Source organism: Leptopilina heterotoma, unplaced genomic scaffold (assembly GCF_015476425.1).
Source record: "Leptopilina heterotoma isolate Lh14 unplaced genomic scaffold, ASM1547642v1 Lhet_369, whole genome shotgun sequence".
In the NCBI taxonomy this organism is placed as follows: Eukaryota; Metazoa; Arthropoda; class Insecta; order Hymenoptera; family Figitidae; genus Leptopilina; species Leptopilina heterotoma.
Window position 1 is genome coordinate 64,644 of NW_025111048.1, and position 19,697 is coordinate 84,340.

A 19,697-nucleotide genomic window follows, 5' to 3' on the forward strand; every position below is an offset into this window, starting at 1 on the left:
TAATTGCAGTTTTTTTTTTAATTTTGTAATAAGTGTGAAAAATAAATTTTAAAAAAAGAATTTTATGTACTTTTTATTAACTCTACTTTAGAATATAAAATTTTATATATTCCGATATACTGTATCGATGAAAGTTGATTAACAATTGACAGTAAATTATGATGATCATTTGGTTGTTATAAAAAATAAGATAGAATGATTTAGTGAACCCTGAATTATTAATACTAACGACACTAAACTAACACGACTTTTCCTACCACAGGTTGCAACTTCTTAACCATAGGAGCATGTCACTTAACCAAATTAGAGCTTTCTTTGTCAAACAAAGTCGCTTTTCGTTCAACAAACCCGGACAACTTACTAAAACTAATTTATCAAGATTCCTTAATATGGAGGAACATTTCACTTGGATTTTTGTCAAGTATAGGAAAATTAACAAGAATTTATGCTAAAGAAACTAATAATTTATTTAAAAACTAACAAGAAAGAAAAGATTGGACAATAATTGACAATTTATTGTTAAAATAGTTCAATTTATTAAGGTGGTTATACAATAGTAAATCTTACCAAATACTTACAATTGTACTGGTTCAAAATCACAGAAATACCTAATACTACTTTTAAATATTTTATTTAACAGGCAAGAATTTTAAAATTAGTTAGAAACCGGATTAGAATGATCCGTAACAATCGAAAACAGTATTCGGACCCAAAAGTTTTACATCAAGACCCTGATTATTTTCCTCAATAGACACCATGTTATCGACGTTGATCCAGATCCAGATCGCAGATCTCCAAAGTAGTTGGCCGATCCACAATCTGCACCTTACCCATGTCACCAATCACCCTATTCACCTCATTGGTGAAGGTCTACTTATCAGAAGAACCTCTAAGTTTGATAAAGAGGTCCCCCTTTTTGGTTGGTACAGCTTCCATACAAATTGTATTGCTTTTTTCTGGGTTTACTTCCTTACGAATCGTCCCCAGAACTGTTGCGAACTTCGAATCTTCAGCCACCTTAACGATCATTGATGATCTCTTCTTTCTTTCTGTGTTCTTTCTGGCCTTCCTTCTTTCTGTGTTTTGTCCTTCGGCTTTTTTGGAGGTCCTTCATTCTTCGTCTTCTTTGAGTTTTTATTCAACTCAGGACTGTTCCTCTTCCGTTTCTGACCTTCCAAGACGACATTTCTTAACACTACAGCGTTTAAACGGTCGCGTCTAACTCTTCGATCTTGTCTTGATTCCTCTGACCGCACTAATTGTTGGTAGAACCTCTCATCTACTTTTTTTGCAGCTGCGTGCTTTTCCTTAATCTCCTGTATGAGCGTTGTTATGCTTTTTAATCCGTCCTTAATCGTCATATTGACGTTTTTCTGGACATCACAGGGCTTCAGCATCTTACTGGCCTCTTTCGACATTCTTTGAATGCAAGCTGCTTCTTCCTCGCGCAGCCTTATAGCTTGATCTCGGTCTTTATTGCAGCAAGCAATGTCATTAGCCGAATCATTACTGAAGACAGAAATGCAGCTGGCTTGTCTTGTAACGCTGCTCGTACTTCCTCGTCTATCTACTCTTTCCAAGACAATTCTTGGTACCACCAACGCGTTGTTACCCTAATGAATCCTTGGGCCACTGGCCACCGTCCCCACACCAGGCGCTTGACGATCAGAACCAGTGAGGGATTTATCCGAAGCATTACCCCGCAGGTACTCTTCCATGTTTTTACAATCGCTCATACTTGATGTTTGCCCCGTATCGAGAGACTATCGGGCCTTAACAGGGTACTGCCATCTGGCTAAGATGGACCCTAAACCGCCTCCTTTAGTTACATAGACGTTATAGCATTGCAGATGCATTGATGCGACGTCCATGATATCCAAGGGCACGTGAACGTTGTTCGTTCGGACGTGGAGGTCGATGTATCTCTCCAAGATAGCAGGAAGTTTCCGCGGAGGGAATGTATCCTGGTATCTCTTCACAGAGTTTACCCTCCTGGATGCTATATTTATCTAGTTTTATTTTACCCGGCTAAGTGGATTCATAGGATGATTTTTATTAAATAAATAAACACAAAGTTAACTTAATATCACACACAATTCGATTTACTTTAATAGAAAAGAACAATAATTTAAATTATTAAAATAGAAAATGTAAAAGTTTCAATAAGTAGAGAATGTTCAAGCATCCAAGATTCTTTATACTTTAATTTGGCTTTAACATAATTCTTTAATGACACTTTGACTTACTGCCATTTTAATTAATCTTCGGCGAGTGTTTTCTATTTTTAATTTAATATTCCAATTGTATATTCCTTTTTTATTTACTTATAAAAGACTAAAAACTTTACTGTCACTATAATAAAGCGTTGGCCACTGCGGTCAAAACATGAAGACCGTGCTATATATTTTTCTCGCCTATTCAAAAGCCCATGTGCGGTGGCGACCCTGCCGATAAGTATGAAAATTTTCTTTTTCATACTCATAGGGTTAACAGGTCGCAGCCTCGCAGGCGCGTTGTACAAATGTTAATGAAGAACAGTTAATCTTGGTTATGTGTGCAACTCGGACCAAATGGAGCAGTAAGATTAATAAAATAATAATTATAACAATTATTATTGGTGGTCCTGGTCTGCTTCATACTCAAACTGTTTCTTCTGGCTCTACTCGATCCAACTGAGAGTCAATTTGTAAATAGTAGCTCCGCGCCAAATTAGCTGCGTTTGATAGGCTGAAAACATTATTGAAAGGCAGTGACAAGTAATATTTAGTTTGGATTACTCTTGGATCCTTGAGATGTATCTATTTATGAATTGCTTTAATTTGCTTATTAATTTAATTATTTTTACAGGTTATTTACAGCTTATTATAATTTTCTCCTTATTTAAGTTACAAAATATAGAATATGAAGGAGAGCTTCACATTTTTGCACCATGCTCGAGGACAAAATTAAAAGAGCAAAATTGCAACGTTACAAATTCTATCAATGCATGCTGCCTCTTTATCCCACAGCTTAATTCATTCATCTTTATCTTTGTTGCAGCTTGCGATGTCAAGTTCAGATGCAATACTGAATACAGACCTGCAACTGGCTCAGGAATACTTTCTGTCAGGAAAGGCATTAATTTACAGTATTTAATTCTTTCTGTACAGGGACTTTTAGAAAATCTGATTACAAATACTTTGGATTCCGCACTCCGAGATTATGTTGGGTTTGCATAAAGTAAATAATTATATAAAAAAGTAAATGATACAATGAATAATACAGTTAGCGTTCTACTGCCAGATGCTATTAATTTTTAATGCTTAACCATAGGAGAAATAGCAAAAAGTAAAATAAATCGAAAATCCCTTTAAAGTTCTTTAAAGGAAATTTAAATAAGGATCTCTTTAATTCATTTTGTTAAATTTTCCAAAAATAGTTGAGTGCACGTCAAATCTCTTCATTCTTATAATGAATTTAAAGAACAAACTCAAAGAGACAGAACATCAGTACCCAACTATGAAGCAACTTGATTTCCTGAGGCGATGGGAAAGTTCGATCTCTCTAGAAACTCTTCCAAAACCGCGAGAAACAGTAGAAATTAATCCGGTTACAGTACTAGGTGAATCTAACTTAGTTTGCCAACATAAGTTTCGCGTGTACATCCTGAGATGGTTTTGCAGGAGGTTGAGGGGGTGAAAATGAATAAGAGGTGTGGGCAACAGAGAATTAGAGAGAGATAAATTTATGTTTTCGCTTAGCCAACTATTGTATATCGATTAAATAGCTGAACATTTGGCATTGCTGTCTATATATAAATTTGAAATCCCTTCCCATTTCAATTCAAGTATTGTGCTCTAACATGCTTTTGATAAAAAATTTCTTCATCCAAAGAAAGTTTGGAAAACTAAACTTTAATAAAAGAAAAGACCAAAACTCTCTTGTCTTGGTACTGAGAACGTTTGCTGCACTCTTTTTTTTTATTTTTCCTTTTGTGTTTTTTCTTTTATTTTCCACACAACCACCGAAGTTCAATTTCAAAATAAATCATTCTTCCTTCCGTTATAAGAGCGGAAGCGTTTCGTCTAGTTGTTAAGGAGTTTTATTCGCAAGACTGCTTTCTATGTGAGAGGTTGTCAATAAGTTTCCGCGCGTTGAAAATAAGATTAGTGAAAGAACATCTTTATTGATTGATAATAAAATTGTAATAAAATAATTTTCAAATTAGTTTTCAAACTACCATAAAACACATATTTAACATTTCTTATAAATTATACGAGATCATCTTTCAGGGATTTTCTAATTTCATTTATATTTTTATTGTGTTTTTTTTTAATGAAGCCGATCGATCTATTCGTCAGGTGCTGATAAATTGTCTTGTCAAGTAAACTCCACTGAAGACTCAGTTGCTCATTTAATTGCACCATTTACCGAAGGATCGTGATATAGGATAGCTCTTGTTCTTGAAAAAAGACTTCCTTGACTTTTTACTGCTTTTCTTTTTCCATTCCCTGGTATTTCTTTTTTCTATCCTTTTTTTCTTAAGCATTCTTTTCTATCTGCAGAAACGCCTCTGGACCCGAAGATTCATTGTGCTTGTACAGCTTGGGCTTATTCCTGAAGACGGATCGTCTTTCGAGGCAACTTCTCCACTGGGTACTTTTGCGCCGTCTTTTTACATTTTCTTTATTCCTAAAAAGCAAAGTTCGACGTTCGTTTCTCTAAAATATACATTATCATATTATTAATAATGATTTTTAAGTTCTTAAATTGAAAACTAAGATAAATAAAAATTTTTTTTGTGTAAATATGTTTGCAACATTTAAGACTTATTAAATTTTGATAACACTATTTCAAGGGCCATAAAAAGAAACAGCTCGGAAATTATTTTAAAGGCACAAGGAAAAGTAAATACCATAAAGGCACAAGTAATATTTGTTCTTTCTCTCTGTCGACTTCAGAACGTTTTATTGTTGTGGGGAAAAAGGAACAATTTCTAAAATTTAATATTTTTCACTATCTCGTTCCTCACGTCCACGGCGAAAATATACCTACGTATTTCTCTCGCACTTTGTACGCGAGATTCGTTGCTCGTTGGAAAAATATAAGTTTTACTCATGAAAAATGAAACAGAAGTAGAAAAGTTAAGGCGAGAAATATAAAGTTTCAAAGAACCATGAAGAAGTGTTGGTTTTTTCGAACCTTTAAGAACCGATTCAAATAACGCAACAGAATATTACGATTCATGTTAACATTTTATAGATTCTATTTTTTTCTTTCTTTGGATTAAAACTTTGAAGTACAGGAACTAAATATCAATGTAATCATTTATTTAAATTTTTCCATCAACTTAAATGGGTAGTCTTTATCACGTGTTTTAAAACATCTTTAGAACGTCGATGTTCTTTTGAAAAACGTCCTAACGATATATCTTGTCAAACAATTTTTTAATATTAAATGTTTAATGTCAATTTATAAAATTAAAAAGTTGATTTTATATTTTTTTTCAACTTCGAGCACTGAAATTCCTGTCGATTTACCTCAATTTTAAAGCAGTATCCAATATTCAGTGCGATAACGAGAATACGAGTACCTCTAACCAGAGAATATGTACAGTTATGATTTGCTCCGAGATTATGTAAAATTGCCTTCTCGACTGTATAGTCGAGAATTCGATAAACGTAAAAAAATTTAACAAGCACGACTATTTTCTCTAGAATGGATCATTTTATTTTTATAACATCCTGCATCAATAGTTAAAAGCAGAATTTATAATACAACAAATTAAAATATATTCTTTTTTATTGGGCAACACATAAAAACAATTTTTACTTCAGCCTATCTGATTCTTCTGGGTTGGTCACTACAACTGCGAGGTTTCTCAGCTGTTAGGTCCTAAGACTTAATCTTCAGTCAAGTTAATTTCATCCTTCGTTAAAAACTGAATCCTTATTTTCTTGGAATCAAAGCTTTATTGATCCCAAGTCTTTGTCTGGATAGCAGATACCAAATATGGTCATCTGTATTTTGTCATTCTTCTATTGGGTCCCCACTTACATGTAATAAAATTTTTATCACATTGGCCCAATGTTTATAGAAGTGGGTGGTATGATGTAGACAGTCTAGGAAACGCTTTCAAGTTAGTTAGTCCAAAAGTCGACACCGAATCAACTACCTGTCTTCTTCGTGTCAGTTTAGAAATCACCCTCTAATCAGATACTTGCGTTCTTCGTGTCAGTCCAGCAACCGCGACCAAGTTAACTAGTTGTGTACTGTCATCAAGTTTCACGTTCGACTCCAGTCCAGAAAACCTCTTCAAGTACCAAGTGCTTTCTTCGAGTCTCGTCCTAGTCAAATACATTCTAGGAAATAATTTCTACTACGAGGCAAATTTCTATTTTTCTAAGGACTGCATTTCTTCGACATCAACGTCAAAAAAAATAATTCAGTCACTCTTAGGCTGAGGGGTGTTTTATCTAATTTACATTGACACCTGAACTCCGGACCTTTTACTTTGGCTGGCCCGAAAACAATTCGAGGGAAATCTACTGCATTCTCTGTTTCCGCTTGGAGGCATCACTTGTTGGGTCTACGACTCTAAGAATTATTTTAAAAGGTAAGTAACTAATACTTTTAAATTCTGTCCCCATTTAAATTCTTGATAGATTCCACGAGGTTCTAATTTTTTTTCAGTATGCCTGAAGACATCTGGATCTACTCTTTCTCTCTGATTCTAATTGTAAAGGATTCAAATAAAAAGTTTAATATTAAGGCATTGTCTTCAGTTCGAGGACATCGAGCAACCTTCCACAACTATAAGAGAATAGCACTTGTTAAAGTCCAGAGGTAATAAGAAAAACAAACTAACCCCTAGAGTCATCATCTCTTAAATATTAGAAAGTCTAGAGATCCATTTATAAATCAAACTAAGGTAATTCCTTATTCACCAATCCCGTACCAAGATTAGTTTAATCAAAGAACATAGGGATAATAAAGTGTGGTACTTTTTAGACATAAAAATATAGTAAATAATTACAGATATTGCAGAATTCATCACTTATTTATTATTAATTAATAGAGAATTATAATTGCTCAGGTGTGCTCAAAAAAACATCAAGAGAATTAACTTCCATTAAGGGCTTCTCCAATTACCACAACTATTGTAAAACTTTGATTAAATTTCAAATTACATTCCATATTTCATTTGATATTTCGTAATAGCCATAAAGTAGAAACATTGAAACCTCACAAAGCATAAAAAGTTTAGATTTCATAGCAATTTGTTTAAAAATATTTTGAACTAATTTTTTAGTCAAAATTTTTATATTTCATAATATAAAAAGAAAAGTATAATATATTTATATTTTAATATAATCATTGAAAAGCGAACTTTATCTTGTCCCTGTAAACTCAGAGTTATTCATAGAAATAGAATTTTAAATATTTCATTAAAAGGTGAACGACTCACGATTCCTCTGGTTATATTTCTTCGTTAAAGGAGTGAATATATTTTTATGAAGCAGATCTATGTTTTAAACAAAATTGAAATTTATGAGGATTGATAGATTTAAAGAGGTTTCAGATCGAAAATAAATTATGAAATTAAAATTTTTTTTTTATTTATTGATATAAAGTACGCCGTAATCTCATATTAGGAAAAGGGATTTAAGGGATCGATCCGTTATGTAAAATATGTCTGTATAAATACTTTCGATATTGCGACAAATAGCGCATCATGCAGATAGGTTATGTATTACCATAGTGAGTGCAACCGGAGTTCAGATATGAGGACGAATTTAAATACCAAAATACCTAAGCAAATAATTGTACAAGCTGTCTAACGCGGCGGTCTAATTGTCTTGTAAGCTTATTTCTTAATTAGTTGCACGACATCTGGAAGATTTTAATTTAAATTATTATTACAAACTCGCACTATATCACAATATTCACTTTCACATTTTAAAAATTCTGTAATCTTAGGTCACTTTGAATTACATGGCATTGTAATAAATAAATTTGGTTTACCAAATTCTTGAACTAATCGCATAATAGCAAAATCCATTAATCCACTATAGATTACAACTCGAAAATTATTTGAAATTTTGAAGTTAAGTAATCCATCCCAAATCAGCTAAAGGGAACATTAAAGGATATATCATGGGATCAGCATTTACGCAAAGACAGTTAATTAAAATGTTTCTGGAGACTTTCGAATGTATACATATATCACGTTCCATTGGAGGTTCACTATTATCACTCACAAATATAATTGCTACTTCATTACAAAATTGAACATTAAAATTACTGATTTAATGATCTGCTGATCAGCTTTCTTTACTTTTGGATATTTCTTAGTCTAATGAGATGACACAAGTTCAGTATCTAAGCAAGCAGTCTAAGTTTAACATCAGATAAGCACACTCCTAATTTCCCTTAGTATAATTCACAAAAAAATTAAATCTGAGAGAGCTTTTATAAATTTAAAAATTATCTCTGGTCTTTTACAAGAAAATCCAGACGAAGGGATTTGTTTCATAAATGGGATTTTGTAATGTTATCAAATGAACTCTCTTTCTCTCGTAGGTGAATCTTGTATTTCTTTTCCTGCAGTGGTGTGGTGAGTATCACAGGAAATCCTGAAACGGGAAACGTCGGAAAGCGACCACAAAGTTTTTCGAGAGCTGATGGGGTAGTTGATTTTCGACGGAAGAAAAGAACTCCCTTCCTGGTGTGTACTCGGAATCATGAGATAAGCCAGGAAGTATTTTTACTAGCCCCCAAGAGAAACATTTTCTGTCGAATTTCAATTGTCAACCAAATTTCATTGCAAGAAACTCAATAAAGTACATTTACATAAACATTTAGTTTATAAATTTTCTGATTAATTTATATTGTTCTGCAGAGTGTTAAATTAAAGTTGACTCGAACACTTCTTATACGCATCAGTTCTGTGGTAATTCTTGAGACAATACGTTAAGTTTAAATGTAAATATTGAATGTTTACCTTCAACTCAAGAAAGGAAGTCATTGATCCTGACACAGCAGATAATAAACTCTTATACCTTTTCTATATATTTGTCTTTTTCCATAAACATATAATAATTACATTAAGTACATTAGGAATAAATAGAAAATAAATTATCTAAAAAAAGAAGACATTTTAGTAACGTATCATTAAAGTCTTAAAAAAGATATGGAGAGAATATTTTAAATATTTTCACGAAAGAATTTCTATCTTTTTACAAGAATTTGAGAATAAGTTAACAAGCAAGGCAGGTTGTCAATAAGACTCTGATGTCGTTTCCAAGGCTCGTTTCCTGGTTCTGTCACAAGGTAACTAGAATCCCCTGGAGCCTGCTGTTCATCGTCACTTGCACCGACGTGAATCCACTTAGAGACGAAAGGGATGGACGAGATGAAACTCCAAATACCAGAGAATTCTACCTAATGGCCGCACTTCTCAAGTTTAGTAGAAACCCTCTAATATATTATTGACGCGAAAATTTGTTCCCTCTAAATCAATTTGACAGCTTTTGTATTTATTACACTTTACAACACTAAGAGAAGTGAATGACTTTTTTTATATTATTTTATTATAGTTATAGTTTAGAAATTATAGTTTGTTAATAATTTTTTAATCGATTATCGGAGGGGTAATAGATGAAACAATATTCCATTAGCTGTGCAACGTTTTGGTGTTCTTGTTTTGACACAATTAGGCCACTTTATTAAATAAAACTTTTTTTTTATAAACAATTACTAATTTACAAATTTAGAAAATGATTCTGCTAACTGATGTTTATAATAAGTCGAATGTTTTAATAAAGACGTTCGCATCAGATAAATTAGTTGATATAATGTATTTTCATAAGTTAGACGATCCTTAATAATTTCCATTAGAAGATTGACAAAAACGTAACTATTCAGAGGAATCTGGAATAGATAGACAAACATTAAATTGATCAAAAGTATTAGAATCCTGTTATCCTGAGTAAAAAATCCATTCCATAAATGCTTGAAGGGCATTCTAATAAAATAATTTTAATCCAAAGCCGCAGTTTTAGATTTTACTGTTTTTAAAGTACCTAATATGTAGCGAAAAAATAACAAACCCCTAACTATCTGGTTTTCAACGAACATTAAAAAAAAGTTAATTACTTAAAAAAAGAAACCTCTCGAGAAACTTAGAAAGAAGTGATATTTTCTGGCAAAAGTGTTCCAGAAACGTGGTGACTAAGAAAAAGAAGAAAATCAATGAAAAATACTATGTTTCATCGTCTCATGGTTATATTACTAAAGTTGGACACCTGGGTCCAGGTAAAGCCGAAAATCTATAGCAAGAGGACGAGTAGTTGCAATAAACTGCAACTTTGATGGAACTTTAAGCCATAGGGCTTGAGGTTGCCTGTTCCTACAGGACACTCGAGGCTTATTACCCCCCTTACACTATGTGTTACAAGGAGTTTCAAAAGATACCACTCAATTACTTAATGTCATCCTTTAAATTATACCTAATGAGTCGGGAATTTCCAATCTATTAGATTCCAGCTGAGACGACTCGAAAGTTTCATTCCTCCGATAAAGTTATTGCATTTTACAGATACCGGCTTTTAAAGATCAAGTAAAGATAAACCGCAATTTTAACTTAGTGACCTGATTATAATTTTACTTTTTTTTGTGAATTGTTGACATGGAGAATATTTACTTAAATCTTGCTAATTCTTTTTTTAAATTTTTTTAATTCAGTAATAAATAAATATACGGTATTTGTATGGATTCACCTCTCTAGATTGTTAGCGGACGTAGTCATGGATGACATAGAAACTTCTTGTAATGCAAAACTTTCTTTCAAACTAATAAACTATTTCTGATATTTTGTTATGCAAGTGATTATGTCATCAACGTATAATTTTTTAATATAGAAACGTTGATGCCATAATCACTTGTATAAAAAAATATCAGAAATGATTCACATTAATTTACAAAATAATCTAGTTAATAAAAAAGATGACACAGAAATCTCAATAACTATTATATTCAATTTCTGAAGGAAAAGAAATAATTATTATTCTTCATCTCTTCTGAATTTACCTCGACAGTTTTATCCTTCTGCTTACTGATCGGTCATTCATCCCATCTTCATCGATTCACATTTATAAATTCTTAACTTGTACTGCAAATTAGTATCTAGCTCTTAGTTACAATTTTTTTCAAATTATTTTTTATTTTCTATTCACTTTTTTTATCATCTAAACAGACGATATCAAAACAAAAGTTTATAGACCACGAGTTTTAAAGCAGTAAAAATATTGAAAAAAGTTATTCGTATTTGTTTTTCACAAATTTTTTACCTATCAGCAGTAGTCCTTGTTGTCGGTTCCTATCCTTTTGTTGAAATTTACGATTCGGATTTGTGTATTCAATAGAGGTGAATTTTTTGTTAGTTTTTTTTTTCATAAACCACAGTTCTTCTAATTTTGAAACAAAATTTTTTATAGCAGTCTGTTAAATATATTTTTTTAAAAAGTAGTAATACTAGTTTTATGAAATATTTCTTCAAATTAGGAGAGGATGTTTTTTATTATTTGTTTTAAGACATGAATTAATAATGCAACAATTATTAAACTAAATTCAGACTTATTATTTCTATATAATTGTGTGTAATGTTGTACATATAATTGTGTGTATATATATAATTCTGATTACAATTAAATAACTATATAATGAGGAACCCACTTTTTTATGTTACATGAAGTAATAAATAAGATTCTTAAATAATATTTACAAAATTCGAAAAAGCAGTTTGCATGTATTGCAGGTGGTCTTTTTTGCGGATCGTTTTTTGTTTGTCAATAAATTTAAAAGATTTGTTTTTCTAACTTATACTGTAAATTATGAATGGAAAAATATAGCAACGAAATGTAAGAATAAATAAATAACCTAATTATATAAATATTTTGATGTTGATTTGTAGTTTATTATAACAAGTGCTGTATAACTTTGTAATAAAAAATCTACATCTAAATAATATTGACGGAATTTGATTTTCGATGATATCAAAGAGATATGTATAAATATATAGTCGAAAACAATTTCGTTATTTTTCTCGTCAATTACTTTTTTTTAATATTATAATTTTAAATAGGCCATGTTTTTCTAATTATTCACTATCGGACGCGGAATCATTAGCACCACATTCAGCTTTTGCATTCTGTGAATATGACACTTTACTATAGTCGTATGTATGTGGATTGTGTTTTCTGCGAAACCAAAAGACACACAAATAAATTCCGGCGGCAGTTATTGTTGATAAATTAATGACAAAAAATATTGTCATCCAATAAAACCATCTTGTCGCTTGCATTTTCCACGAAATTGAACTAAGGACACAGTGGAATTCAATTAAAATAGCGTCGGCACGACATGAAGTACATTGATTACCAGATGGCCCTGAACATCTTGCACAAGAATAATGACAAGCGGCACAAACCGAATATCTTTCGTCGGAAGCACCATAGGTACCGGCTGGACAATAAAGAACGCAACGTCCTTTTGTTAGGAACCAATTTTCCTTGCAGACGAGACAATCATTTTCTCCGTCCATAATTTTACAGTTATCGCTCGTTTGCTTTTCGCTCGTTGGTCTTGAATGTTCTGTTTGTAAAACACTGTCGATTTTTTGGCTACCAATCCATGAATTGTCTACCGTTCCAATGATGTTGTGCTTAACGTCTGTTGATGTTTCACTTGGTACTTCATATTCGGAGATGATAATTTTATCCTCAGCCACTACTGGAGTTTCGGTACCGTAGAATATCAGTTTCCATTCCTCTAGAACATCTTCATATCTCCCATCGTTGTGTATTTCCAATGTCCATATACCTAGTGGATTTTCACCCCAAGTGTGAACGGACATAAATGGCCATTGATTGAAACCAGCTTTGGAAAGATCGCGTGGACGTTTGGCAAGAAGAGTACTCCTGGTGCCTTGTGGTGATGTGAGGAATATCTCCAGATTCCCTCTCCTTGATGCTGATAGGGTCACCTTTGCCTGTACATGCTCCAAAAAGTTCACACCCATACATTCCTCGACATTCAAATCAAAACTTAGGGTTCTCTTCGCTGGTATTGGTTCTCCCATTTGGGGAGACATTACCTCGCAGGTGTGTTGTTCAGGAACCGTTTTCCACTTCCTGGCCAGACGAACCATAGCCGAGGCGTCCATTAACCCATAACCAAAACTGTGACTCACGTTACGACCAATGCCATTCGTCACCCAATCTGAAGCATTTAAATTCGCCGGTTTAGCCGTTTGGACAACAATATGCTGCATGTCTCTCCAAGTTAGATTTCTATTCGCCTCAAGAACGAGGGCACAAATACCGGCTGCTAGTGGAGCTGACGCTGATGTTCCAGTATGACTGTTTGTACAATGATGATGCAAATCCGTTGTTATGATCTGCCTCTCGCTTGTTGATCCCGAACTGTAAGTTGTCGCTAATGTCGATGAACATTTCTCGCTGTACCATGGAACGTAACCATTTTCCGTTGCACTACTAATCGACAGGGTCCAAATACTGTTCGTGTAACCATCACAATTACAATTGTCACCATCCTTACCGCCATTGCCTGATGCCCAGATAAAAATCGAACCCTTACCATCACGTCCCTTCGTTATTCCCTCCACAAAAGCTCTTGTCGCCAATTCACCCGGTCCATCAACTGTTTTACCATCATCATCCGGACCCCAAGACGCACTATAAATATCGATATGCTGTGGATTTAAACTCAAGGAGCGTGCTTCGACCGCATCCGTCACATCTCCATCGAGCATCCGAACACCACCAATCTGTGCATGAAAAGCTATTCCCACCGCACAAATGGAATTATTCGCCGTTGCTGCAACTTCACCCGCACATCTCGTACCATGTCGATTACTATCCGTATAATCATACCTCGGCATTGGATCCTCATCATGATTATTAACATCATAACTTGCTTGAGGATCATAATTATCCTTTAAATCAGGATGATCTTTCTCCAAACCATCATCAAGAATCGTCACCACTATTCCACGTCCCGATATTCCCTCTGCCCACGCATCTTGCACATTCATGTCCAAACCATTCCCTCGATTCAAATACCACATCAAGGACCATCTATCATCATTTAAAATCGTCTTCTGCTGAATGAAATCCCTCTTCGCCCTCGTCTTTATCCTCTGCTGTTCAGCCCTCTTCACTCTCTCATCCTCCACTAATCTCCCATGAATCTCCAAATGTGGTTCAACAGATCTCTTCATCACCGAACCATGATCAAAATGATAGCAATCGTCAAATATTTTTCCCAAATAACGAAATCCATGTTCATCAGCAATTTGCCTAGCGACTATTGGTCCACCGTCAATATGCACAGCCCATTGATTTGTATACGCCGCGACGAAAATATCACCAATTAAAAAAAGAACAATAATTACTTTGCACATCATCATTTCTCACAGCCTCGTTATTAATAAATGAGGCATCACTGTCACGTACAGAAAATAAAATGTTATTTACAAAATATTGTGCGATTATCAAAAGATATTCCTTTTAATTTCTTTTTAATTCAAAAACCTAATGATATGCTCTTTTACTTACAAACATACTTGATCTACTTTATACATATTTCGAGTATTTAATGTTCACTCTTCAGCTGTGTAATTCAACTGGGTGATGAAAGAATTAAAATAGAAGGGGAATCACTACTTTCCTGTATATTTCAATTACGTAATGAGTACGTAGAACAAAACTCATACATAGGAAAAATTCTTGATACAGAAAAAAAAAAGAAGGAAACGTTTTTGCAAAGTCAACAAAATAAATTTACAATTCGAAAAAATTAATTAAAATATTTTTTTATAAAACAAAAAAAAATGGGGAAGTACTATTTCTTTAAATTCATTGATTCATACAAACTCTAACAAAGATTATTATTCGCTGCTCAAGGCTTTACAATCTTATCAATTTACATTATCGAAAAATACTTTTTATTGATCACAATATCATTATTCTTGTTTCTCACTCTCGAGCTCCTTTCTTTTTTTTTACTTATTTTCCTCTATTCTTATTATCACTGCAATTATTTGTATTTGTACTGAATTTTTCATTGAATTTAACCAAATTTTCCTGATTAGTCATCTTGAAAGTTTGTCGTCTATCGTTGTTGAGCAATGTTCCATTGAAAATTTTTTGATTCTCCCATAGTTGCTGCGCTAATAATTTTAATATATTATTATTTTTGTAATATTTACTTGGAAATTTGAATTAATTTACATTCTAATATTACCAATGACGCTGAGAAATATTTTTATCTATTTCACCAAAAAGCACATCTGTTTTAATTCAAAAGATCTAAAAACATTTCGTTAAATTTTTCAAACTTTCTGAATATTTGAGACAAAAAAATTGAAAAATGATTTAATGTTTGATTAATATTTCTTCAATTTTTTTGTTTCGAATTAAAATTTACATTCCGTTGATAATAATTTATTTAGAATTTTTAGACAATTCCTCAAATGCAGTAAAAAACTTTTGTAATGAAAATAATTGCTAATAAACTAAATTTTTTTTATTTTCACAAAAAATAAAATTTTTAAAATTTCAACTTCTGAAATTTAATAATTTCTAAACATTTAGAATTTTTAAAAAATAGTGCAAAAATTTGCAGGTATAGAAAATTTTGTGAAAAGTTTACAAAAATAGGTGGCAATAACAATTCTCCAATTGGTAATATTAGAAAAATAAAAATAAAATTAAAATTATTTAGTTACCTATTTGTGTGACGAGCAAAAGAAATTTTTTGACCAAAATTATTCCTCGATCATTGGAAAAATGTTGATTACTTTAGTTCCTGAGAATGAAGAGAAAATCTGTAAAAAGAATCTTTAGTTTAAATTTTGTCGAAAGCGGCATTTTCTGTTAAAAGAAAAAAGGTAGTAAAATAAAAAAGTTTCTATTTTCTGAAATGGAAATAAAAAATCAAATTGAAAGTTGCATTGAATTATTCAAATAGATTTTGTTAGGAAAAATTATTGAAGAAAGAGTTTTTAATTAAGGTATTTTCGAGACTTTAGTTTTGGGAAAAGTAGTGACATCTTCAGGGTCAAGAATAATTTTTTAAAACTATTTTTTTTTATCAAAACTAAAAGGAGAAAATAAATAAATTTAGAAACATTTAAAAAACATTTTAAATTGTATATAGAATTTTTTAATTTTAATACCTTTCTTCTACGTCTAGAAATTTTTATAGTTTCGAGAATTGTTTGAGGGAACTTTTAGTACTGATAATAAACGTGGCGCCACTTGTCATGGACCAACAGAAGAAGAGGAAAATTGCTAACAATTTCTCATATAAATTATTTATGAATTCACGTGTCAAGTATAATAGAACGATAGTACCGATCAATTTCATCTGTTGGTTTGAAAATTGGTTGGAAAAGACAAAGAAAAAAAACATTGCGAGGAAAAAAAATATCAATCTTAAAAGATGACGTATATTAAATGAAGGTATGCGGAATCATTAAGGCACCCCTATTTTCTTCGCACCCTAGGGCAACGCCCAAGTTTGCAACCCCCCTCCAAAAAAAACCCTCTTTAATCAATTGCCTATATCTTCCTTTCTTTCGCCACACAGCAAAGGAAAAATATTCTATAAAACTCAAAACATCTTTGTTCCATTGTTATTATAAAATAAAACGTTTCTCTTTGTACAAAAAAGTTTACGGAAAAAATAGAATTTTACTCGAAACATCTAAAAGGAAAAATATTTTTTTATATTTTTCCTGAATATTTTCTAAAATAAATTATTTTCTTATATTTTTCCTGATAAGACCTATCGAACATTTAGAAACGTTTTACATAAACAATTCTCGTTAAATTTTACTGAAATTTTCAGAAAATGTTCTTTTATTCAAACTATAAATGAGTGCAAAAAATTTAGAATGTTTAGAAAAATTTTTTGGAATGAATTTTAAAACTTAAGACTTAAGGCTTTAAACTTAATAATTTTCGTTAAATTTTTCTAAAATTTTCAAAAAATGTTCTTTTATTCTAACTTTAAATAAGTGCAAAATATTTAGAATGTTTAAACAAATTTTTAGATTGGAGTTTAAAAACTTTAGACTTAAGGCTTTAGAACTTAAGTAATTTTCGTTAAATTTTTCTGAAATTTTCAAAAAAATTTCTTTTATTCCAACTACAAATGAGTGCAAAAATTTAGAATTTTTAAAACATTATCTAGAATAGAATTTTAAAACTTTAAAACTTTGAGTAAAATAAAAAATTTAAAACTTGAGCTTTAAAGCTTGAGTTATTTTTTGTTTTTCTAAAATTTTCAGGAAATGTTCTTATATTTCAACTATAAATGAGAGCAAAAAATGTAAAAAGTTTAAACAAATTTTTGGAATGGAATTTAAAAATTAAGATTAAAGGCTTTGAATCTTAAGTGATTTTTGCTAAATTTTTCTAAAATTTTCAGAAACTGTTCTTTTATTCGAACTACAAATGAGTGCAAAAATTTAGAATTTAAAAAAAAAATTTTAGAATAGAATTTTAAAACTTAAAGCTTAAGGCTTTAAAACTTAAGTAATTTTCGTTAAATTTTTCTAAAATTTTCAGAAAAATGTTCTTTTATTCCTACCATAAAAAAATTCCAAAAATTTAGAATGTGAAACAAAATTTTTGAAATGTTATTTAAAAACCCAAGGTTTAAGGCTTTAGAACTTAAGTAATTTTCGTTAAATTTTTCTGAAATTTTCTAAAAAAGTTATTTTATTCCAATTATAAATGGGGGCAAAAAATTTAGAATGTTTAACAAAATTTTTAGAATGGAATTTAAAAACTGAAGGTTTGGCTTTAAAACATATGTACGTAGTTATCATTCAATTTTTCTAAAATTTTCAAAAAAAGTTCTTTTATTCCAACTACAAATGAGTCCAAAAATTTGGAATATTAAAAAAAATATCTAGAATAGAATTTTAAAACTTAATGCTTAAGGCCTTAAACATAATAATTTTCGTTAAATTTTTCTGAAATTTCCAAAAAAAGTTCTTTTATTCCTACATTTAATAAGTGCAAAATATTTAGAAAATTTAAAATTTTTAAATTTAAAAAAATAGAAATTTAAAAATTTTTTTAAATATTTAGAATAGAATTTTAAAACTTAAAACACAAAATAAGTGAGAAATTTTTTTAATTTTTCTAAATATAATTATAAATATACATAAAATTTATCAGAATAAAAAAAAAGTCACAAAAAATTTATTTTTGACAAAATTAAAATACAAAAAATAAAAAATTACTTTTAATTAAATTTTTACCTTATCAAAACTTTATTGTTGATTCGAGAAAAATGTGTCAGTTGTATTAATGAATAACAATTCTTTTAATATCAATAGATATAAAATTTACGTGATATTTTTGAGTTTAACGGCATTCGTCGATTCAATATTTACTCAGGTGCAAAGTACCAGAAAGAAATTCGCTCACACGATACTGAATATTTATCGCAATATATATAAATACACGTGTCAACGTCTGTCTTTAAGAAAAAAAAAATTACCGCTATTTTTCGTCTTTAAACATTTTAAAGAAAAAATGTTTAAAAAAAATATTTTTCTTCTATTTTTCGATTATATTTTTTTTTTTTTTAATTCGCAAGATAAATTTTTTACGTCATCTCATTTGCAAAGTGGGGGGGTCCAGTTTGAGCGTCCTTCATATTTATTGCATGCTTCCCCTCAATTTATTATACATGTTATTAAATTTTATTCGCAATAATACAAAGATAATAATGAAATATCAAAATTTCCAATATGTTTCTTTTACTTTCAAATAAAGAATAAAATTCCCAAAACATTTAAAAACAAAAAATTTAAAAAGAAATAAAATTTTTAAATAATTAATTTCAAATATGACCTCACTTTCCCGCGTATCTTAATTACAGTGCAATATTTATCACATTGTGTGTAATTCCATTATATTTTTTTTATTTTTGTAAATATCTTATCGCCTTAGACAGCTTAATTGTTCATTTAAAAAAGAAACACGACTTTTTTTTTTTATTCGAATAAAAAAAAATAGTGTAATTTTACAGTTTATCACCTTAAGGCCATGTGTTTAGAAAAAAAAAAATTTTTCTGGAAAATGAAAAATTCTTCATCATTTCTAAATCTGTCAAATCTTATAATATAGTCAATGTACTACCTTTTTGATGATTTTTTAATTATTGCCATTTATCCGTTTCAAAAAAAAAGAATTACACATACACACACATATGGGGTAAAGTGGTAAATCACAAGGATTTCTTATTTTTTTTAAATCACTCAATGAACTTTTTTTTTAAACTCAATTTTATTTACCGTTATTGTATCAATGATTATGCGTTGCCTCTAGTATATAGTCACACGGCGGCTATCCGTGGACACGACGCCGAGACGATGCGACTAAAGCCACGAGATTGTGTTTAACCTATACATACATAAAGATATATACGTGTAACCACTCTCTGTTGTCCAAGAATCTTTTGTCGGGAAGTACAGTGCCATAGTAAATGTGAACGAGCTACAACGACTTCACGAGGAATGGCGCTGTAAGTCTCTTGTAAAAAAAAAAAATTTTTTTTCATTTAAAATTTTTTAAAAAATTTTTGTTTAAAAAAAAATTTTTTTTTTTAACTAA

The 19,697-nt window shown here is 30.9% G+C and overlaps 1 protein-coding gene across 3 annotated transcripts; it reads right to left on the reverse strand.

Moving 5' to 3' along the window:
- Positions 1-11,596: 11,596 nt before the first annotated feature.
- On the reverse strand, positions 11,597-19,534 carry LOC122505755 (furin-like protease 1). 3 transcript variants are annotated; one of them, XM_043617568.1, is made up of 3 exons: positions 19,379-19,534; positions 15,791-15,889; positions 11,597-15,232 (listed from the first exon to the last, which is right to left on the reverse strand). In XM_043617568.1, the coding sequence occupies exon 3, from the start codon at positions 14,468-14,470 to the stop codon at positions 12,140-12,142; it is 2,331 nt and encodes a 776-aa protein (XP_043473503.1). In that variant the 5' UTR covers positions 14,471-15,232; positions 15,791-15,889; positions 19,379-19,534; the 3' UTR covers positions 11,597-12,139. The 3 variants fall into 3 exon arrangements, with proteins under 3 accessions (XP_043473503.1, XP_043473504.1, XP_043473505.1); XM_043617569.1 differs by lacking the exon at positions 19,379-19,534 and adding an exon at positions 19,224-19,361; XM_043617570.1 differs by lacking the exon at positions 19,379-19,534 and adding an exon at positions 18,338-18,469.
- Positions 19,535-19,697: the final 163 nt, after the last annotated feature.